The sequence below is a fragment of the Microcaecilia unicolor genome, chromosome 2 (genome assembly GCF_901765095.1).
Source record: "Microcaecilia unicolor chromosome 2, aMicUni1.1, whole genome shotgun sequence".
Classification (NCBI taxonomy): domain Eukaryota; kingdom Metazoa; phylum Chordata; class Amphibia; order Gymnophiona; family Siphonopidae; genus Microcaecilia; species Microcaecilia unicolor.
In genome coordinates, this window is record NC_044032.1 from 584,713,575 (window position 1) to 584,737,459 (window position 23,885).

The 23,885-nt window shown below is 44.4% G+C and overlaps 1 protein-coding gene across 1 annotated transcript in view; it reads left to right on the forward strand.

The window, feature by feature from the left end:
- The window catches only part of VEGFC (vascular endothelial growth factor C), a 232,717-nt gene that overhangs the window by 150,617 nt on the left and 58,215 nt on the right, over positions 1 to 23,885 (forward strand). The window contains 1 exon segment of the mRNA XM_030191521.1: positions 7,128 to 7,318. Within this exon segment, the coding sequence (XP_030047381.1) occupies positions 7,128 to 7,318 (191 nt within the window).

Here is a 23,885-nt window from a genome sequence, read left to right on the forward strand (position 1 = left end):
AGTGCTAAACCACTACGAGCAAAGCTACACTGGCTCCCACTCAAAGAACGCATCACGTTCAAGATTTGTACACTAGTTCATAAAATCATCCATGGAGACGCCCCAGCCTATATGTCAGACTTGATAGACTTACTGACAAGGAACGCCAAAAGATCAGCCCGCACATTCCTCAATCTTCATCTCCCAAGCTGCAAAGGTCTAAAATACAAACTTACGCATGCAGCAAACTTCACCTACTTGAGTGCCAAGCTATGGAATGCACTGCCGCATAACCTGAGAAGGATGTACGAACTAACAAACTTTCGAACATCACTGAATACCCATCTTTTTAAAAAGGCATACCACACAGAATAACAAATAGAAATGTATACATCTCCCACGCCTTTACTCAGAACTATTTTTATAATATCTGCTTGCTTTAAACTTCTACTATATAACTCAAAATCCCTATTTTAACAATAAGCAAATACTTTTATAATATCTGCTTGCTTTAAACTTCTAATATGTTATTCCACATCTCTATGTAACAATAAGTGATTACTTTCTAATCTATTACCACCAAGAACGATACATTGTAAGCTACATTGAGCCTGCAAAGAGGTGGGAAAATGTGGGATACAAATACAATAAATAAAAATAAAATAAAATTGTAGAGCTAGCTATAGCCAGGGAGAGAGCCTGGGTGGGGGCAATGCATTACTCCACGAAAAAAAAAATTAAATTATCCTAGGTTCCAATCTAATTCATGTTTAATGTGGGATAAAATGCCATAAATAAGAATCATCTCTCCACAGATAGAACCCTACCCCCTTATCCCAAACTACTAATGCTGTATCCAGGCCTACAAGTCTCAAGGCTAACCAAACATCATTTGGCATTTTTTTTGCCCATTTCTATGTGTGTTTTTCAATCCATTTCACATATGTTTTATTGATTTTAGAACTGTTTAATGCATATAAGTTGATTATATGTACATTAGTTAATACACATTATATCAGTGCATAGCCCTACTATCAGCTCATGCTCCCTAAGATGCACACCATTCAAATACACACATATACTCTTGATGGCAAGATATATATACTGTCCACTCCAAGACACATGCACACACTCTTATTTCCTCAATTTATACCCCACCCCTTGACACATTCACTCACACACTTCCTGTGGACCAGTCACACACACCCTACACACAACCACTCACTTGCCCCCAAATGCACACAGCCCTCCATACATATACTCCCCCCCCCCCCAAATATACACACAGACTCACCACACACCTTGCCCCCAGCCCACACAAATGCACAGCCCTATACTTCTCCACACACCCCTTCACCCCAGGCACACAACCTGCTTTGCCTCTAGATACACACACACCTTAGACACATGCCTCACCCCCACAACACATGCCCCACTCCCAGTCACACACCACTGGCAAACAGCACCAGTCCCCTACATGCACCCTCACACACAAACCCACACTCCACCTGTGCACTGCACCACCAAAGAGAGAGAGAGAGAAACCCATTATCTTCCTGTCCTATCCAAATCTTATGCCATGCCCCCAGACACGTTTTCACATTTACTCTCCATCCCCTTAAATGCAGTTTTTGCCCCTAGACATATACATACAAGCCTTCACCTTCAGATAAATGCACACACAGCCCCCATAGACACCTCTGCATTTATGCATGCACCCTACTCCCATACACCCCACCTTGGACATTAGATTCAATCACCCATATACACAAACATGCACCTCATCCCCATCTGTACTTTATATTCCTCCCCCATACCACACATACATACACACCCTTCAACTCTTAACACATACATATCCTTCGCCCTTAGAAACACACAGAAACCCTAGACATACACCTCACCTCCCATAGAAACACCCCATATACACCCATATACATACCATCCATGTACCCCCCACATACATACCGGATCGCAAAAATACTCATAACTTCAGAATACACACAGATACACATGCAATTGGCCCCAACACGTTTATCACCTCCAATCTCAAATCTCAGTCCTCGTGACACACCCAGCCAGTCAAGATATTCATGATATCCACAATGAATATCCATGAGATAGATCTGCATACTCTGGAGGTAGTGATTTCTCATGTATTTTCATTGTGCGTATCCTGAAAACCTAACTGGCTGGGTGTTTCCCCACAGACTTGGTTGAGACCCCTGCCCTAGATACATATGGGCACATGGACACAAACCCCACTCCCACATCATAGGCCCTTCCTATGCACCACCATATTCCAAGATACATGTTCCTTACCACACATAACCCATCCCCACACACACCCTTTCTCCCCAAAGGCACATACTCCAACCCTAGACATATACACGCACTATCTCACATACAAATGCACACCCAACACATACAGACTTCATTTTTAGACACACGTGTGTATGTATATATATATATATATATATATATATATATATATATATACACTCCCCCCCCCCCCCAGACATACACCTCATCCCTCATAAAGACACACCTTACCTCCATTCCTTAGCATCATCAGCAGATGAATCCAGAAACGTGTGGGTTGTGTCTGTCTACCAGTAGGTGGAGATAGAGAGCACTGATTTGAACTGTACCTTATGGGATGGAATGCTTCCTGGCTATTCAGTATTCTCTATCTCCAGCAGGCAGACAGACAGCTTTCCAGAAGCTTCTGGCTTCTGCTTGCAGCTCCTGTTAGTTGAGTAGAACTTAGGGGTGACCAGGTTTTAGGGAGCACACCTGGTTGCTCCAGGTCTCTCTTCCACCCTTATTTCCTCTCTAGCCCATTTCCCACTATTTCTTCTTCATCACAGAAACAAACAAAAAAAAAGACGTTGTGTCTGTTGTGGGTTACCATCCCTCTAGGGCTCTGGTAGGCTATTGCAGGAGAGTGAAATCTAGTCTGGGACACTGCAGCATTAATTTGGAGAGCAAGTACCTCAGTCATTTTCAGAGGAAGTGGTGATTTGCATCTTGACATTGCTGTAGGGATGTTTTCTTGGCGGTGGATCTCGTTAAGCGCTGCTTCCACCATGGTTTGTGGCAGATGGGGGAACGGCTGTCTCAATTTTTTCAGGAGTGGGCAACGCTTACTACAGACCAGTGGGTCTTAGAACTTGTTCAAGATGATTACAAATTAGAATTCTCCTCTCCCGTTGCAGATTTTTTTGTAGTGTACCCATGTTCAGCAGGACCCGAACAGGTAACTGTACGGTCCACTTGATAAACATAAGAGCGGATAGGGGCTATAATTCCTGTTCCTGTTGAAGAACAAGGACATGGTTGCTACTCCATCTACTTTGTCGTCCCCAAGAAAGATTCCTTTCGTCAAGTACTTGAGTACTAGATTTGAGAGGGGTTAACAGATTTCTGCAGATCAGACATTTCTGCATGGAGACTCTGAGGTTGGTCATAGCGGCAGTGAAGCTGGGGGGGTTTCTCATGGCCCTGGATCTCAAGGAGGCTTATTTGCTTATTCCAATTTGGTCTCCACATCATTGTTTCCTACGCTTTGCCATTCTGGGACAGGATTTCCAGTTCCAAGCACTGTCGTTCGGATTAGCCACAGCGCCACTCACCTTTTCCAAGGTGATGCTAGTAGTGGTGGTGGCCCTGTGGAAGGAGGGGATCAAAATCCATCCCTTCCTCGACGTTTGGCTCATCCGGGCTTCGTCACCAGAAGAGAGGTTTCAGGTCACCACCAGGGTGGTATTTCTTCTCCAGTCGCTGGGATGGATCATCAGTTTTTACAAGTGTCACCATGTTCCCTCTCAGACGCTGGAGTATCTCAGAGTTCTTTTTGACACTGCATGCGGCAGGGTGTTCTTGACGGACCGCAGACAACTTAAATTGCAGTAACAAATCTGACTCTTGATGCAGCCTGCCCCCCCCCCCCCGAGTCTGGGATTATGTCCAGGTGATGGGGTCAATGGCGGCCATACTGGAGGTCGTACTTTTGTCACGGGCTCACATGAGACCTCTACAGTAGTCTCTGTTGAGTTGGTGGTCATCGGTCTCCGAAGACTATCAGCACCATCTTCCGTGGCAGCTGAATGCTGTCACAGTCTAGCCTGGTGGTTGAAGGAGTCCAGTGTGTCGAGATGGGCTGACCGAGATTGGTGACCCCGGAATGGATGGTGGTCATGACAGATGCCAATCTTCTTGGTTGGGGGGGTGCACTGCCACTCTCAGTATGCATAGGGACTCTGGTCAGCAGCCGAGGCGCTGTGGCCTATTAACTGGTTGGGGCTATGAGTTGGGTGCTTGTAGACTCAGAATTACAAGCATTCTTTTGCAGAGATCTGTTCCTCTGCTTTACAGATGCGGGAGTGACCATGCGGACAGTTCCTTCATTTCTGCCAAAGGTGGTTTCTTCATTTCACCTTAACCAGCCATTGTTTCTACCTACTTTTGCTGAGAATCAGTTTCCCTTGGATTTCCAGCTTCTACGCCTCTTGGACGTTAAGTGGGTTCTGTTGCAATATTTAGCTGCAACCAATGACTTTCGTCGTTTGGATCATCTGTTTGTCCTTTTTTCAGGCCCTTGCAAAGGGGAGACAGCATCCAAGGCGACCATTGTGTGCTGGGTGAAGGAGGCCATTTCTTCGGCATATCTTCTAGCTGGTCATTCTCCTCCAGTGCACCTTCGGGCTCATTCTACTTGGGCTACAGCAACCTCTTGGGAAGAAGCACGCGTGGTTGCAGTGGAGGAGATCTGTCAGGCAGCAACTTGGTCTTAGGTTCATACGTTTGTCGGGCACTATTGGTTGAATGTTGCTGCGCAAGCAGATGCTTCAGCTTCCCATCCTGTTTAGGTACTGCTTTGCTACATCCTACTTGTCTCTGGATTCATCTGCGGCTGATGCTAAGGAACGAAAAATATCTTACCTGATTATTTTATTTCCTTTAGACACAGCAGATGAATCCAGAGTCCCACCTTGATCTCTGTTATGATGGCTCTCGGAAGCCTTGTCTTGAAGAAATTTTTGCTGCGTTCTTGGTGTTTGATTTGTCTATTTCTCTATAGATAGGTGCAGTTTGCACGAATTTGGAATTGGATTTTGACATTCTCTGAGGAAGGAGTGTTGTTCTTTGTTTCCTACTGCTTTGATATGACATATTTTGAATGACCAGGAAGTATTCCATCCCATAAGGCACAGTTCAAATCAGTGCTCTCTATCTCCACCTGCTGGAAGATGGACACAACCCACACGTCTCTGGATTCATCTGCTGTGACTAAAAGAAAGAAAATCATCACGTAAGATATAATTTTTTATTCACACACAAAATCCACCCCATCTCTACATGTACATATACACCCCCCCCACACACACACACACACACAGTCTCCCATCATACATCCCACCCCCAAATACAAACCATCCACCTTACACATATACATCCACAACCTATACAGACACACATACCCAAGCCCCCTCCCCACACACTCCCTCACGCAACCCAGATTCTCATAGAAACACATATGTTCCATCCCCAGACACATATATTGCACCCACCCTACATATATTATCTCCTGACATACCCCCCCCCCCCCCCTTGGCCTCACCCCTCACACACACAACTTGTACATACTCTGCCCCCACACAATCTTGCCTCCATATCTACAATATATACACCCCTGACTGTCCACGTGCTCTCAACCTCCCTACAAACACACCATCTCCATGCATACACCTTCCCCACAGACTGCTCCCCCCCTACACGCACCCACACAGTTTCAGCTAGCCTGTACTAGTCTGAAATAAGTTTTGCCAATTCATCCCATAGGGTTTGATTTCTGTATGAAACTTGGTGGCAAGTCCACAGGTATAATGTACCGGCAGACTTCACCCCTACAGCAGACAATCTTAAACATGTCCCCTTATTTCTGTGTGTGTGTGTGTGTATATATATATATATATTTTTTTTTTTTTTAATTATTTTGCATAAAATACTTCCCAAAAATATAGCTCTGAGTAAAATATATTAAACAAAGAAGAAACACATTATAGGGCAGCATTTTGATTAAAATTTTGATCACAATTAATAGCATAATTAAAGGTATCACCCCCACCCCACTGCAGTTCCTTGTGACTGGGCAAGTCACTTAACCCTCCATTGCCCAGAGTCACAAGGAGCAGCAGTGGGGAAAATAAATAAATAAATAACAAACCTTTAATCACGATTACAAATTTTAATCAAAATGTAGCCCTAAATAAATTAAAGAATTAAAAGTAATTAAAAGTTAAGAAATAGAAATTGATAAATTACAAATTAAAGAATTTAAAACAACATGCCTACTTCAGAAATACAGCCCTAGTTTCCTTTAAAACTTTGTAATATTTTCAATTCTCCAAAGCAATATGTTTTTAAAGTTAAAAAAATGTAAAATAGGAATAATTATAATTTAAATGATATTGATTTTAATATCTTAAACTTAAACTGTATTCTAGCATACTAATTCTGCTAGAAAGTATACCTACAATTCCTGCAAAAATCAATTAACTGAGAATAATGCCCATAACAATAATATCTATAAACTTACTACTTAAAAAACAATAGGGAGATCTTTTACTAAAGATTAGCTTGAGTTATCTGCAGCAGGGCCCATAGGAATAAAATGGGACTCTGCTGCAGATAACTCGAGCTAATCTTTTGTGAAAGACCCCTTAGGTTAGCAAACTATTACTTAGGAGGAGCCGAATAGTCTGGTATTTATTTAAAAACCTTCTTTCCGTTTTATTTATTTTTCTTTCATAAAACATGAACTTAACAGCTTTTTGTTACCATCTATTTCAGATCAAACACTGATTGTTGTATATCTGGAGTCATAAACAGGCTTTATAGAGCATTGGCAATTAATTTTCATATCATAGTCCAGCTTTAGCAAAGCTGTTCCCCAGTGACACTGAATGGAAACAGAGTTCTTGATAAATTATTTCCCATTTGTTTTGAATATTTGTTCTGTGTCATTAGTGGAAGCATCTTAAAACACATAAATGCATCTGATCTGTTTCTAAAAATAATTGAGATCCTCCTATCCTGTTTTTGGACTTCCATTGTAACATGTGAAATTCCCTATAACTCGGCAGGTATTGAGATTGAGTGGAGAAAAACTCAATGCGTGCCACGTGAGGTGTGTATAGATGTTGGAAAAGAGTTTGGAGCAGCAACAAACACCTTCTTTAAACCCCCATGTGTATCCGTCTACAGATGTGGGGGCTGCTGCAATAGTGAGGGACTGCAGTGTGTTAACACCAGCTCTGCTTACCTCAGCAAAACGGTAAGTTTCTGTTTTCATTTTTATTCTGTTTTTATTCACAGAAATATCTTAATCTGCTTTGTACAAATTTGACAATTTCAACACCTATTTTTTAAAAATAGCCATGTATAATATTTACAGAAGAGTATTAAGATTGGTTGTATAAGAACCTGGGCAATAAATCTTTGACCTTTAGAATGAGATCACAAAGTAAAATATAACAGGTACATTAAAAAGTTGCTTAAGTAATACGCAAAGTAGAAATGTCAGAAATAGCATGGTCATGCATGGAAACCCAAAAATGCACTGACTGAATAACATGAGCATGCTATTTAACAAAGATACATTAAATTAACATAAGCATAATAACCTGGGCATGCATAATTTTCTTTTCCTCTGACTCCTCCTACTGACTTTCAAGAGATATACATACCACTAAACCTGGCATATGGAGGTTACTTGTCAGTGCAAATGGAAGAAGTTGGAGAAACAATACATGCCAGGTGAAGAGGTCAGATCTCAAGGGTGACAGCCATCAGCTCTATACGCAAGCCAAAACAATTGATCAACTGAAAAAAAAAAGTTTTGAGGACTCTGTTTTTCAGCCTCAAGCCTCCAATGGTCTACAGTGATATTTGGCTAAACTAGGAAAGCAAATTACAGCAAAGATCTTTGTTCCCAAGGAGTCTGTTTCCTGGAATGTAACTCTGTTGCAGCTGTTCCCTACAAACCCAAGGGAACATCTTTGAAGACTGAAGATTAGAGACACTTGCTGGAATGTCCAGAATATGGATTCTTGGATGTGGAGCAGCCATGTTATGAGGCCCAAGGAGATCTCACAAAGAAAAACACCACATGCTGTATATTGTTTTAAAAGAGAAACACAAACTTTACTGAGGCAAAATCAGTACAAATGGTACAAGAAAAGGTCCATACTATAGATGAAACCATATGAACCTTTACACAACCCAATCTCCACCAAAATATAATGTCAAGGATAGAAAAGGTTAAACTATGGACAGTATAACTTCTCAAGCCTCCAGAGTAAGGTGCAGAAATTCTAAGATTTCTTGGGCTTCTCTTAGACAACTTTCTCAGTAGAGCCCTTCTTGGAAACAACTTGAATCCTCTTTTTCAACAGACAGAAAATCAGAAAATACCTGGCTGGTGTCCTTCATCTCCAGACAGACAAGTCTAGGGTGTTTGGAATACCTGACCACAAGGAGCACAGCGAAGATGACACAAGAATAAGGTCTTAGATAATGTGTAAAAAGTCCACTTTAATTGATTCCAAATCATTGTTGTAACTCGGTTGGCCGAACTCACGTTACAACATTTGTTTGGACTCATCAATTAACATAAAGAATCCTGAGGCAAGCCAGTTGGCCGAAACGTGGCCGTGTCAAGTCTCCTTGAGTTACAACATTGGTTTGGTCTCAAGCTTTGAGCTTGCGAAGAATGTGTTCTTCTGTGTTTACATTGTCATTGAATACCTAACCACCAGACCACATCAGACTCATGAGTCCCTCTTGGAAACCCTCCAACCTTCTTAGGTAACCTTGAATAAACATAGATTCCTCCCTAGTCCATGGGCTGTAGAGCACCTTACCGCCTTCCCTGTTGCTCTCCAGTTCTGAGTTTTTCATGACTCCTGGATTCATCTTTATGATCTGTGTTCCCTGCCCCCCCCCCCCCCCCCCCCCTTTGAGAAAGTGCTGGTACTTCACATTACATCACATTTAGGAAACCTTTACTTATAAAATTGACAAACATTTTCCCTTAGTAGAAGCATAGAGGGCTCTGCAGAAAGAAAGGTGTTCAAATGTGTGTTACCAATAATGTCACATCTGTCATATCCTTCTCTGTCATTTTCTCCCTCTGTCTTTCCTGTCCTTTATGTATGGATGCATATATCTCTATCTAGAGTGTATCTAATGTGTAAATAGTTAATGTTTATATAGAGCTAAAGTTTCCTCATGCTTCGTTTTGTGTGCTACATGTCCCTCTGGGCTTCTAAACTGCTTTCCTGTTTGAGAATAAATTAACTTAAAAGTAGCATCAAATCTGAAACATTGTGTTTTTCTCGATATCCACTTAACTACCTGTCAGTATGCGACACTCCGTGGTAGTAATGAGTTCTCTATTACTATTACTACTTATTTCTAGTAATTCTCTGACAAGCTAGAAGACCAAGAAAACCGTAGCCGGAGAGCAAATTTGAGGACAGTGGGAATACCAGAGGGCCACGAGGGCAGTGACACTATTGGATTTGTATAATCCATTCTTAGCCAGTGCTTCCCAGATGCGGCTGTCCAGCCACTCTATGAGATTGATAGAGTGCACAGGGAATTGAGACCTAAGACAGATATAAATATGTCACCTAGAGTGCTGGTAGTTAAATTGTTGCAGTGCCAAGAAACTGAACTGGTGCTTAGAAAGGTGCGGCAGATCAGATCCTGCAAATTTGAAGGCCTGGATATCTGAATCTTCCTGGACCTCAGCATAGAGACCCTAAGGAGATACAAAGAGCTCTTGTCCTTTAAGAAAGAACTCCAAGACAAAGGGTACAGAGAGGGTATATAGTTTCCTGCCAAATTAGTGATTACAGTTGACAGCAGACAAAAATTCTTGTCTTCCCCTAGGGAGGCCAGGCTTTCCTTCAAGATCTTTCCTGGTGGTCATTGCATCTGGTGGGTGCCTCGTTTGGGAGAGACTCCAGGCTCTCCCTCATGAACTGCCGGAGGCCAATTGGATGATGGAGGGGTCATCCCCCTCTTTCAGCAGTAGGGGAGGCTGGAGGGTTCCCTTCCTCGGTTCAAGATGACACCCCATCTAGACTCCACTGTTCACTCTCCTCCATTGAGAGACATGACCATTTAACCCTACCCTCGGTTTTCTGTCCAATAACCAATTCTTAATCCACACCAGAACCTTGCCTCCTATCCCATGACTCTAATTTTCTTAGGAGTCTCTCATGAGGAACTTTATAAAAGCATTTTGAAAATCTACATACACTACATCAACCGGCTCACCTTTATCCACATGTTTATTCATACCTTCAAATAAATGAATCAAATTGGTGAGGCAAGGCATCCCTCGGCTGAACCTATGCTGACTCTCTCCCATTAAACCTTGTTTGTCTACGTGTTCTATAATTTTATTCTTTATAATAGTTTCCACTATTTTATCCAGCTTACCGGTCTATAATTTCCTGGATTACCCCTTGAACCCTTTTTAAAAATCGGCGTCATATTGGCCACCTTCCAATCTTCAGGTACTATGTACGATTTTAATGACAGGTTACATATTACTAACAACAGATCAGCAATTTCATGCTTGAGTTCTTTGAGTACCCTTGAATGTATGCCATCTGGTCCAGGTGATTTACTACTCTTTAATTTGTCAATTTCCATCTTCCAGGTTCACTGAGATTTCTTTCAAATCCTCCGCATCATCACCCTTGAAAACCATTTCCGGTACAGGTAGATCTCTTATATCTTCTTCCATAAAGACAGAAGCAAAGAATTCATTCAGTATCTCCGCTATGACCGTGTCCTCCCTGAGCGCCCCTTTTTCTCCATGTGATCTAATGGTCCCATGGATTCCCTCGCAGTCTTCCTGCTTCTGATGTACCTGAAAAAATTGTTACTGGGAGTTTTACCCTCTGCAGCAAGTTTCTCTTTATATTCTCTTTTAGCCTTCTTTATTAATCCTTTGCATCTGACTTGCCATTACTTATGTTGCTTATTTTCCTCATTTGGGTCCTTTTTCCATTCTTTGAAGGACAGTCTTTTGGCTGTAATGGCGTCTTGTACTTCATCTTTTAACCATGTTGACTGACGTTTTCTCTTCTTTCCACCTTTGCAAATATGTGGAATGCATCTGGACTGGGCTTCCAAGATGGTATTTTTGAATAACATCCATGCCTGATTTAGTGTCCTTACCTTTGCAGTTGATCCTTTTAGTATGGTGACTTCCAAGGAGAAATGTCCTACCTGTTTTTGGGGGGGAGGTTGGATTTTTGTGGATACAGTGAATGTTTACATTTAATTTGTAAGAACTACTATACTGTGTCAGACCAATGGTCTTTGGATATGTAAGCATTCCTCTGCTCCAACCCAGCTACTCTGCCCTGTAGTGGCAAAAGGAAGCAAGTGTTTCGGTAAAAATACACTTCCTTCTTTTTGCCATTGTAGGGCAGTACTCCTTCATGCCCCCTGGCTGCCAAAAATTTCTGAGGAGAACACTATGGTATCAAATGTGTAAATATTGAGAAAAACACCAATTAGGCCAAGATTTTATTGATAATGTTACAAATTTGTACTACTGTTGGTGACTCCACAGCCCTGGCTGCCAAGCCCCTCTTGATCTTTCTCTGGGGTTGGAAGGAGATATGTTAGTTCTTTTACACTTCCACTGTTGGTGTCAGGATTGTTGCAGTTGTTCGTGTCTTGCCATGTCTGAGTAAGTGGAACTTACTCAGATGCGGCAAGACCTGACCACTGCAAGTAAAAATAGTAAAATGTCAATTTCAAAATCTCTGCTGATCGGACCGATCAATGGTCGGGGGTACTCGATTGATACTTGTTAGACTTAGGGGGTACTTGGCTTGAAGAAGTTGGGAAACACTGTTATAGACCCATCTCTCCCCTTTGCTGTGAGGCCAGACTCTTAGCAAAAGTATGGTGTTCTTGAGGGCTACGGTTTTTTGGGAAGTTCTTGATGCAGTTCAGACCCTTTGCCACTCTCCAAGGGCTTTTGTGATGGTGAACTGGGTTTACAGCGGGTCCTTCCCGATTGGGCAAGGGACCTGCCATTTGCTATCCATTGCCCCACTTATTAGGGAGATTAGGGTCAACCCAGAAATTCGGGGGGGGGGGGTACGTTTGGGTCCTCTTGAATTTAAGGTCTCTGCATTTGCAGACGATCTCTTGGTGCGTTTGGTGGATCCGATATGCTCCCTCCCGACCCTTTTTTGAATCAATGGAGGAATTTGGTGATTTCTCGGGCTTTAAATTAAACAAACACAAATCGGAGGCTCTGCTTACAGACGCTTCTCTGATTGCTGCCTTGGAGGACTAGTTTCTTTGCAGTTTGGTGGAAGCCCGCTTTCATTATCTCGGAGTTCAACTTTCAGCAGACCCTGACAATTTTATAATACCAATGTTCCAGAGCTTCAAAACTTTACGAGGCATAGGTTGGAGAGCTGGAAAGCCCTGCCCCTTTTGATTAGTGGACAAATTAATTTATTTAAGATGACTATCTTTCCAAAGTGGCTTTATGTTCCTCAGACATGGCCTATTCTTTTTCTCCGTAAAGATCTTAAGGTGCTTAATAGATTGTTAGTTAAATTTAGCTGAGGGAAGCGGATAAATTATATGGTCCCTGGAGGAGTGGGGGGCCGGGTCTTCATGATCTTAAATGGTACGTACAGGGGGTGGAGGGAGCATGGAACATACAGTTTGCATACAAACAATTGGAACATTATATGGCCTCCCTGAGAGTAGACAATTTTACTAGCAGGATATTTGGGAAGCTTAGGGAGTTTTTCCAGGTGGAGACTATGGAACACCAATCCATCTTTATGCTACACAGGCAAATTTCTGTCCTCTTACCCCCAAAGAACTATTTAGAGACACTTAGGCATTGGAATCATGACCTGGGCATAAGCATAACTAATGCAGAATTTTTTCAGCAGGACTTCCTCTTTCACTTGTTGGGCTAGTGTAGGAGAATGCCACTTTCACACATTGACCCGAGCTTAACAAACAAGCATTTTGAATGGGACATATTTCTTCCCTAGACCCCGACCTATCTCAAATGTGGCACAAAGGAGGACACCTTGGCTCATGCACTCTGGAGTTGTCCTAGGGTACAACACTTTTGGTCTCAAATAATCAGATATTTGTTGTATTTGCTGGGGAAAAGTCTTATCATTTCACCACTTGGGTTGTTGTTTGAGAAACGTTCAGAGTGTGGTACCTTACTTAAAGGTGAGCAATTGTTACTGGCTAAAATCTGTATTCTTGTCAAACACTCTATTGTGCAATGCTGGGTGAGAAAAGACTTGCTGTCTTATTGGCATTGGAGAAATAAGCTGTTCCAACTTATGATATTGTGAGGTAGAGATGCCCACTTATCCCTTAAAAGACAAAAATTGTTTTTGACCATTTGGAGGGTGACATTCAATCACTGCCTATAGAGTGAGAAGTGGCATTCTTAATAGGTTGGCTGTGTAATTATATAATAGTAGCTTGATTTGTTTTATCCATGCAGTTGTTATTTTGGGGGCTGGGGTGGGGGGATTTTAGTAGGCTGGAAAGGTTATGATTTGGAGAATTAAGATCATGGGAAGGGGTCGTATTACAGTATGGTTGACCATATTGGACGCACTGTTGTTTTATCTTAATGTGTGCTCTGGTTGTCAGGAGGATAGTCACTACTTATCCCTCCTATATATATTGTACGTTTTACACCCCTCTTGTTGAACATGACCTATTTCTTTCAGAAAACAACACCTTAAATACTACTACTACTTAACATTTCTAGAGCGCTACTAGGGTTACGCAGCGCTGTACAGTTTAACAAAGAAGGACACTCCCTGCTCAAATGAATAAGGTTCTTTGGTGTTTAAGGTTGTGAATGGTTTTTGCCCAGATTACCTACCTTCTCTAGCCATTATTAAACTTCTTAAAAGTACAACCAGGTCTAAACTGCATTAATTGTTTAAGATGCATTAATTGCTTAAGATGCATTAATTCAAATTAAATACATGCCCCATTATTCTATAATGGTGCTTAAATGTAAGTGTCATTTGCACTCTTAAATTTATAGAATACTAGCATTTCTACACATTCTATAAATGAAAAAAACCTACCACAGGCAAGCAGCCATTAAAAAAAAAAAAGAGAGAGTGGAAGATACCCAGAGACCAATATAAAAAGTCTTTTTATTCTTAAAACACAATGAAGATATTCTCTCAATGCAATCTTCATATGCAGTATACAGGACACACTTGACAAGAAATCCCAACACAGGCCGTGCTTCGGCATGTATGCCTTTGTCAGGGGACCTGTCAGAGTGATGCACATCACAATATTGTAAGCTTATTCTCTCAGAAACACATAAATATATAAATCGTAACCAACAGCGTCCGTGAAAAGGTGTATCCTGTATGTGAAGATTGCATTGAGAGGATATCTTCATTGTGTTTTAAGAATAAAAAGACTTTTTATTTTGAACTTTGGATATCTTCTACTGTTTTGTTTTTGAACATTCTATAAATGACACATGTAACTCACTTAACCTTGGATTTTGTAAAGGTTGTCCAAATTTGGATGTAATCCTGAGATCCACATGCAAACTAATCAGTTAACGAGCCATTTAACAATTATTGGTGTTAATTGGCACTAATTTGGACTTACATACAGATCTGCCTATGCACTAGTCTACAACGCTGTGTGCCCCCCAAAGGTGGTGTGGCCATGCACAAGGGTGTTCCAAAAATGTAGGCGCAATGTTCTAGAATTCCTGGGTTGCTTGCCCAACTTGTATGCCAGGATTTACACCAGGTTTCCCCAGGTGTAAGTCCTTGTGCCCAAAGTTGGGTACGGAATTTGGCACTAAGCTCTGTCCTATAAAGGGTGCTTGAGTTTCCTGAGTCTAATTTTGAGTGCCATTTACTGAATCTGGCTCTTAGGTATGTAAATGTCACATTTAGGTGCATATATTTATGCCAGCTGTTGACATGACATAAGTGTGCGCACCTAAATGTAGAAACATAGACGCTGACGTACACTAGTATTCTATAATGGAATCTGAGCGTCTAAAAGTCTTTATAGAATTAGCACCCAATGTGCTTCATTTAGGCACCTAACTTCTGGCACCAAGTTATAGAATTGCCATGATAGTGAAAAAAAGGACAATTGTGTGTTAAATCATAATAAATGTGTGATAAATCATTTTTTTTAAAAAACACATTAACTGTATGTTAGCAAATGAAGCATACGTGCTTCTGCAATCAAAACTTCATGAGACCAGATGGACGAACAGACTGATAGACTCACTCACCCTCAACAGTGCCATAGCTCCAGTGAAACATGCCAAAAAAAATTAAGGGGTCAATGTTCTGAGCTTCTTAACTGGGTAGAAGAGGATTTCCATTCAGTTAACTAGTGCTGACCCAGTGGCATATAACGAGATACTGATGCTCAATATCTTGGCAGACCATCAAAGCACTATCTGCTTAGTACTGAGGTGAAGCAGAAGTTACCCAGGTTCTATCATTATTCAGCAGTGGTACCCGGATAACTATCCAGTTAACGACAGTGTAAAGGCTATCCAGAGTTAACTAGGTAGCTATTTGCGTATTCTCTCTTAATATTGGTGATACCCAGGTAACTTCTGGGAGGCCCTGAGTACCTGAATATTCAGTGCTGATACCCAGAGAGGCGCTGACACTGAATATTTGGACATAATTCAGCTGTCAGTGGTCAGACCTCTCTGCCTGTTGAATATTGACCAGTAAATAAATGAAGAACAATTTAAAATCTTTAAAGGTTGACAAGAAATTGCAAATATGTAGGACAATGTATTGCTTCTTTCAGTATACATCAGAGTACTTCTCAAAAATTGGGCATGGATTTAAGCTGGGATCATTAGCTGGTTTAAATGGAAACCATGTGCTCGGGGAGGAATGTTTCTGTATACATTCTAATTTAAAGGTCAGTTCATTACTGCTAAAATTCTTAAGTATTCCAAAGCTATTTCTCAACCTAAAATGTGAGTCATTTCTAAACAAAACAATGCTGTTTTTGTTGCTTTGCCTTGCTAAGTTAAGAGATTAATTGAGTTTAAATCAAAATTGTTGCTTCGTGTTAGCATCTAGGACTAGACTGAGCATTACACTACAGCAGCGATTCTCAACTGCTGTATCACAGGGCCGGCACACATACAGACTTTCTTTTTTTTTTTTCATTTGTAACACAGTCTCTCTCTTCCTTTCCCTTCCCTCCTGCTGTGGTCCAACTTCTCTCTCAGACATCTTGCTCTTCCCTCAGCTCCCTCCCTCCCATCTGCATAAGCAGCACTTCTCCCTCATCCTATCCTGCTCCAGTCCAACAAACCTCATTTCTTTGCTTGCAGTGGCAGCCAGCATATGCTGCCTGAGACAATCTGGAGCTTTTCCTCTGCCTCGCCCCGCCCTCCATAAAAAGGATATTGTGTCAGAAGGAAAGCTGTGGCTTGGCTCGGGCAGCATGTGCTGGCTGCTGCTGCTGACACTTCGGACCAGGGTGGGGGAGGATGAAGAGAGAAGCCCTGCACATGCTGGTGGGAGGGAGAGGTCTGTGGGAAGAAGAGCAAAAGGTCTGGAGGGCTGAGGGAAGAAGAGGAAGAAATGCTGAACTCACAGAGGGGGGTGGCTGAGGGGAGAAGAGCAAGAGGTCTGAGGGAAGAAAAGGGAAGATGCTGGACTTGTGGGGAGGTTGAGGGAAGAAGCTGGAAGGTACTGGACTCATGGGGGGAGGCTGAGAGGGAGAGGTGCTGAACTTAAAGGGAATAAGGTGGGGGAGAGTAGAGATGCTGGACCTGTTGAGGAGAGTGGCGGGAGATGCCAGACTATGAAGGGAAAGTAGGGAAGATGTGAAGATGTCAGACTGTGGAAAGAGTTAGAGAGGGAGGGAGAAAGAATATGAATAGAGATCTTGGACTGTGGGGGATGGAGGGAAGAAAGGGAGAGAGATGTTGGACCCAAGGACAATGTGGCTACACAAACCCCAATGCCATGCTTCTCAGGTTGTGTACATAAGTACATAAGTAATGCCACACTGGGAAAAGACCAAGGGTCCATCTAGCCCAGCATCCTGTCCACGACAGCAGCCAATCCAGGCCAAGGGCACCTGGTGAGCTTCCCAAACATACAAACATTCTATACATGTTATTCCTGGAATTGTGGATTTTTCCCAAGTCCATTTAGTAGTGGTTTATGGACTTGTCCTTTAGGAAACCGTCTAGCCCCTTTTTAAACCCTGCTAAGCTAACTGCCTTCACCACGTTCTCCGGCAACGAATTCCAGAGTTTAATTATGTGTTGGGTGAAGAAAATGTTTCTCCTATTTGTTTTAAATGTACTACGCTGTAGTTTCATCGCATGACCCCTAGTCCTAGTATTTTTGGAAAGCATGTACAGACATCCACATCCAGTGTTGGCAGTAAACTACATGTAGCACGCTTTCATTGGGATTTATGTAGCTGCATCTCCTGCTACCAGGCTGAGTTTCCTGCCATCACTATCCCCTATGAGCATTGCCCTGCTGAACACTGAAGTTGCACTTTTTTGAGGGGGAAGAGTACATGGAGTTGCTTCACCATAGGGTATGCCTTGAAGTGCTATAGAAATGTTAAATAGTAGTAGCAGAGGAGAAGCAGGAGGGGACAGGGAATTGCTAGATCATAGGTGTGGAGGGGAAGAGAGAGGACAGGGAGATGATGGTGGAAAAAGAGAGAGGAGATGCAGGGCTACAAGGGTATGAGGGGAGGAAGGGGGAGATGCTTGGCATGGTGGAACCACGTGGGAGAATCTATTGGGGTTGTTAAGGAGATGAGTGAGAAGGGGGATGGTGAGTACAGAGGGTAGAAGTGTAGTAATGGAAAGTAGTTGAAACAGAATAGGAGGCCAGGGAAGGAGTGAGGCAGGAAAAGTATGAGGTGAGAGAAGGAGATGGAAAGTTGATAGGTAAATGAAATATAGGTGGAAGACTGAGAGGGTGAAATTTGAGTGGGCAGACAGAAAAGAGAGAAAGAGAAAATATTTCAGAGGTAGAAGAAGTGAGGAAATGGAAGAAGAAAGGAGGAAAATAGAGAAAGAACAAATGGACAACACCTACTGGAAACAGAGCCTAAGACAGACAGGAAAGCAGAAGAGAAACTGGTACCAGCATGCTTGGAAACATAAATGCCCAGACAACAAGGTATAAAAGAAGTATTTTGTTTTGAACTTATTAGGTTGAATATGTTAGCTTTGAGAAATAGATATCTTTGTATTTTGTTCAGTATAAGAGGAAATACATTTTGTTTTTATTTCTCCTATGTTGTAGCTCATTCCTAGTTAAACGTCTTGGGGTTCCTAGCTCAATTTTTATCTTTCTATTTCTAATTTGTGATCCGTTGTTCTGTATTTGGTGAAAGTTTGTTTTGCGTGTGACTGAGTTGTGGTATTCTGTTTGCACGTAATTTCTTTGTTGAACTCTGTAGCAGTCTCACTTGTTTCATTTCACCAGTAGTAGAAGGCGTATTTTCAAAGCAATTAGACTTGCAAATTGACATAGAGGTGTATTTTCAAAGCACTTAGACTTGCAAAGTGTCACGACTATGGCCGTGACTACCCTCATACTTACCCTGTTTCAGGGAGTCAGTGGCTGTGCTGGCTTCTGCTTGTCTCTGTCTCTGTCTCTGTCTTAGTTTCTCTCTGGCTCTGTGTGCTGATTGCCCTACTGAACCTCACCTGTGTGGGCTATGCCTCTTCCAAGATGGCTGCCGCCTCTTCGTCTCTGCCAGTATCCAAGATGGCTCCCGCTGTTACTTTCTATGGGATGCCTGCTCTGAGTGTCAAGCCTCTGTTTGGTTGCAAGGTGATTGCTGCACCTGTGGCTCTGGTGTTGATGGGCTTTATTAGTCACCTGAAGACTACAGTCCTGGCCTTTGCATTGCCATTTCCTCTGCAGTGCCTTAGGTCCCGAGGTTAGTGTGCTGTTAGCACCGTTTGCTTTCCTTGTCTATTGTTCTGTGGGCTTCCAGCCCTTCTGTGTTATTTGCTCTGTGGGTCTCCTACCCTTCTGTGGGTTTTCTGCCCTTCTGTGTTTATCGCTTGTGGGTTTCCAGCCCTTCTGTGTTTATAGCTCTGCAGGGTTTCTGCCCTTCTGTGTTTATTGCTCTTTGGGTTTCCTACCCTTCTGTGTCTAGCTCTGCTAGTTCTCTGTGTTTGTTTCCTGTGTATGACTTGTTAGCTTGGGCACAGCTTTGTTGTTAGCTGGTGTATAGCTTTACTAAGTCTTCTGAGTTTGCTCTGTGTATGTCTCCAGTGTATGACTTGTTAGCTTGGGCACAGCTTTGTTGTTAGCTGGTGTATAGCTTTACTAAGTCTCCTGAGTTTGTTCTGTGTATGTTTCCAGGGCATGACTTGTTAGCTTGGGCACAGCTTTGTTGTTAGCTGGTGTGTAGCTTTACGAAGTCTTCTGAGTTTGCTCTGTGTCTGTTTCCAGTGTTTGACTTGTTAGCTTGGGCACAGCTTTATTGTTAGCTGGTGTATAGCTTTTCTAAGTCTCCTGAGTTTTTGCTCTGTGTATGTTCCTGTGTATGTCTGGTTGCCTGGGTATAGCTTTCCTACTAGCTTGTACAGTTGACTATGTCTTCTTGTGTTTAACCTGCTGGGTTTCCGTGTGTGTTTCTTTTGCTTCTGGAGCTTCTGCCCTTGTTCTACCTGTTGCCAGTTCTCCTTGATACTGAGGCTCCAGCCGTAGTCTTGTTCCTTGTCCTGACCATTGCTTGTTCTGCCTGCTGCCGGAACACGGACTTTCTCTGCCTTGCCTTCGCCTAGGTGCCAGGGGGCACCCCTGGACCTTCCTTCCTGTTGTTCCTGTAAGTCCTACCGGCTGCCAGAACCTGAGGGCTCAACCCGAGGGGGAGGCAGTCAAGTGTAGGTGAAGTCTAGGTCCAGGATGTTCCAGTTCCGTTCCAGTGTGTTCCAGTCCAGCGGGTTTCACTCCTGTATGTTCCTGTCCAGTGGGGCCACTCCAGTGTGTCCAGTCCAGCGGGCCCCACTCCAGTGCGCACCTGTCCGGTGCGTTCCAGTTCCGAGTGTTCCGGTGTAGAACTCCAGTCCGGAGTTCCGGTCCAGTTTTGTCTCCTCTCTACCTGGAGGGTGATTTTGCCTTAAAGGACTCACAAACCCCGCGCTCCCGGGGAAGAAGCCTGAAGGTATGCAAAGGACCTCGAGAGCGCGTCCCGCATGGGCGGGCACGCGACAGAATGCAAAGGCCATGAGTCCGGCAAGATCAGCCGTCCAGGTTGGCTACCTGTCCACAGCTTCGTTTCCTATGGACAATCCAGGGTCCAGCACCAGTGCAGTTCCTGATTATGGTGTGGATTTCTACAACCCAATTTTTTCTCTGAACCCTGTTTTGACGCTCCATGATTACCGGGAAATACTTTTGTCTGATCCTGCCCTGAAGGATACTCCTGAAGCAGCAGCTGAAAGAAAGCGTCTCTGGTGGCGTCTGGTCCGCCATAGCCCAGTTTCTGACATGAATCCTGCTATCTCGCTCTGGGATTACCGCCTCAGACTTCTGGAGGAGCCAGCTCTGCGGGATACTCCGGAGGCTGAGGCCGAAAGAAGACGCCGGGGAATTCCTCCGCTCAGGCCCCCTCAGCAGAGCAGCCTGCGGTACCATAGCGGGTTAGTTCCTATTCAGGATTACAGTCCACCAGCGCTGAGTCCAGTCCGAGGAGGGTTTCAAGCAGAGCCTTCGAATCCTGTTCGAGTGAAGCCGCCAGCTAAGTTTCTGAGTTCAGCCCGAGGGACGGTTCTATGCAGGTCCATGAGGTCCGGCCAAGTGAGACGGCGTACCAAGTCTCTGATTCCAGTCCAAGAAGGGCCGACACCTAGGTCCCTGAATCCAGTCCAGGGGGTGCTTCATACTGAGCCTCCGATTCCAGTTCAGGTAGCGCTCCCAGTCAAGCCTCTGAGTCCAGTCCGAGGGACGCTGCAAATTGAACCTCCGATTCCTGTTCGAGTGGCACAGCTGACCGAGCCGCCTGTCCTCCTTCAAGTGGCAAGCCCTTTGAAACCCCTGAGTCCAGTCCGAGGGATGCTTCTGACGGAGCCTCAGATTCCTATGCAAGTGGCGCTCCAGGTCGAGCCTCCCGTCCTCGTTCAAGTGGCACGCCCTTTGAAGTCTCCGAGTCCAGTCCGAGGGAAGCCTTCGATGGAGTCTCCAAGGCCTATGCAAGTGGCATTCCGGGTCAAGTCTCCAGTTCTTGTCCAAGTGACCGGTCCAGTCCAGCCACTGAGTCCAGTGCGAGGGGGGCTTCTAATCAAGCCTCCGGTGCCAGTCCACAGGGTGGTTCAGGTGGCACCTCCGCTTCCAGTCCAGAGGGCACCTCCTATCACGCTCCGAAGGCCAGTTCGAGTGGCGCTTCAGATCGAGCCTCCAATCCCTGTCCAAGGGGTGTGTTCTGTCAAGCCTCAGTTAAAGTCCAGTTCGCGGGGCGCTCCCAGCCAAGCTCCTGAGTCCAGTTTGAGGGGCCCTGCCAGTCAAGCTTCTGATACCAGTCCGGGTCCCGGTCCCGGTTCAGCTCCTGTCCAGAGTTCCCGCTCCAGTCAAGACTCTGATTGTAGTCCGGGTCCCAGTCCCGGTTCAGCTCCTGTTCAGTCCGAAGCAATAGCTGAGAGAAGATGTGTTCAACGGCTTGGGGCCCGGAGAAACCCATTTTCTGCATTTCAGCCTGCTAGCATGCTCTGGGGATCCCAGGGCCGTCTCCTCTTGAACCCTGCTCGGCAGACGCTGCCTGCAGCTAAGGTTAGAGAGACGTCCCAGTCCGGCCAGAGGGGGGCGCCCAGCCTTGCAGCTGAATCTCCTCCGAGTTCCAGTTCCAGCCAAGATGCTGAGCCTGCTCCGAGTTCCAGTTCCAGCCAAGATGCTGCACCTGCTCCAAGTTCCAGTTCCAGCCAAGATGCTGAGCCTGCTCCGAGTTCCAGTTCCAGCCAAGATGCTGAGCCTGCTCCGAGTTCCGGTTCCAGCCAAGATGCTGCACCTGCTCCAAGTTCCAGTTCCAGCCAAGATGCTGAGCCTGTTCCAAGTTCCAGTTCCAGCCAAGATGCTGAGCCTGCTCCGAGTTCCAGTTCCAGCCAAGATGCTACACCTGCTCCAAGTTCCAGTTCCAGCCAAGATGCTGAGCCTGCTCCGAGTTCCAGTTCCAGCCAAGATGCTGCATCTCAGACTCTAAGCCAGCATAGTGGTTGCCCAAAAAGACTTCCTGGTTTCAAGGGCCACTCCTCTTTTCAAGTTCCAGTTGTGCTTGCTACTGCCAGTCCAGTGATTCATGTTGGTGTGTTGAAGCCCATCAGGAGGTTTCACCACACTTACCCTTGGACACCTGAATCCCCTGTGGGGACCGGGAGGGGGGTCTTGAGGGGGAGGTACTGTCACGACTATGGCCGTGACTACCCTCATACTTACCCTGTTTCAGGGAGTCAGTGGCTGTGCTGGCTTCTGCTTGTCTCTGTCTCTGTCTCTGTCTTAGTTTCTCTCTGGCTCTGTGTGCTGATTGCCCTACTGAACCTCACCTGTGTGGGCTATGCCTCTTCCAAGATGGCTGCCGCCTCTTCGTCTCTGCCAGTATCCAAGATGGCTCCCGCTGTTACTTTCTATGGGATGCCTGCTCTGAGTGTCAAGCCTCTGTTTGGTTGCAAGGTGATTGCTGCACCTGTGGCTCTGGTGTTGATGGGCTTTATTAGTCACCTGAAGACTACAGTCCTGGCCTTTGCATTGCCATTTCCTCTGCAGTGCCTTAGGTCCCGAGGTTAGTGTGCTGTTAGCACCGTTTGCTTTCCTTGTCTATTGTTCTGTGGGCTTCCAGCCCTTCTGTGTTATTTGCTCTGTGGGTCTCCTACCCTTCTGTGGGTTTTCTGCCCTTCTGTGTTTATCGCTTGTGGGTTTCCAGCCCTTCTGTGTTTATAGCTCTGCAGGGTTTCTGCCCTTCTGTGTTTATTGCTCTTTGGGTTTCCTACCCTTCTGTGTCTAGCTCTGCTAGTTCTCTGTGTTTGTTTCCTGTGTATGACTTGTTAGCTTGGGCACAGCTTTGTTGTTAGCTGGTGTATAGCTTTACTAAGTCTTCTGAGTTTGCTCTGTGTATGTCTCCAGTGTATGACTTGTTAGCTTGGGCACAGCTTTGTTGTTAGCTGGTGTATAGCTTTACTAAGTCTCCTGAGTTTGTTCTGTGTATGTTTCCAGGGCATGACTTGTTAGCTTGGGCACAGCTTTGTTGTTAGCTGGTGTGTAGCTTTACGAAGTCTTCTGAGTTTGCTCTGTGTCTGTTTCCAGTGTTTGACTTGTTAGCTTGGGCACAGCTTTATTGTTAGCTGGTGTATAGCTTTTCTAAGTCTCCTGAGTTTTTGCTCTGTGTATGTTCCTGTGTATGTCTGGTTGCCTGGGTATAGCTTTCCTACTAGCTTGTACAGTTGACTATGTCTTCTTGTGTTTAACCTGCTGGGTTTCCGTGTGTGTTTCTTTTGCTTCTGGAGCTTCTGCCCTTGTTCTACCTGTTGCCAGTTCTCCTTGATACTGAGGCTCCAGCCGTAGTCTTGTTCCTTGTCCTGACCATTGCTTGTTCTGCCTGCTGCCGGAACACGGACTTTCTCTGCCTTGCCTTCGCCTAGGTGCCAGGGGGCACCCCTGGACCTTCCTTCCTGTTGTTCCTGTAAGTCCTACCGGCTGCCAGAACCTGAGGGCTCAACCCGAGGGGGAGGCAGTCAAGTGTAGGTGAAGTCTAGGTCCAGGATGTTCCAGTTCCGTTCCAGTGTGTTCCAGTCC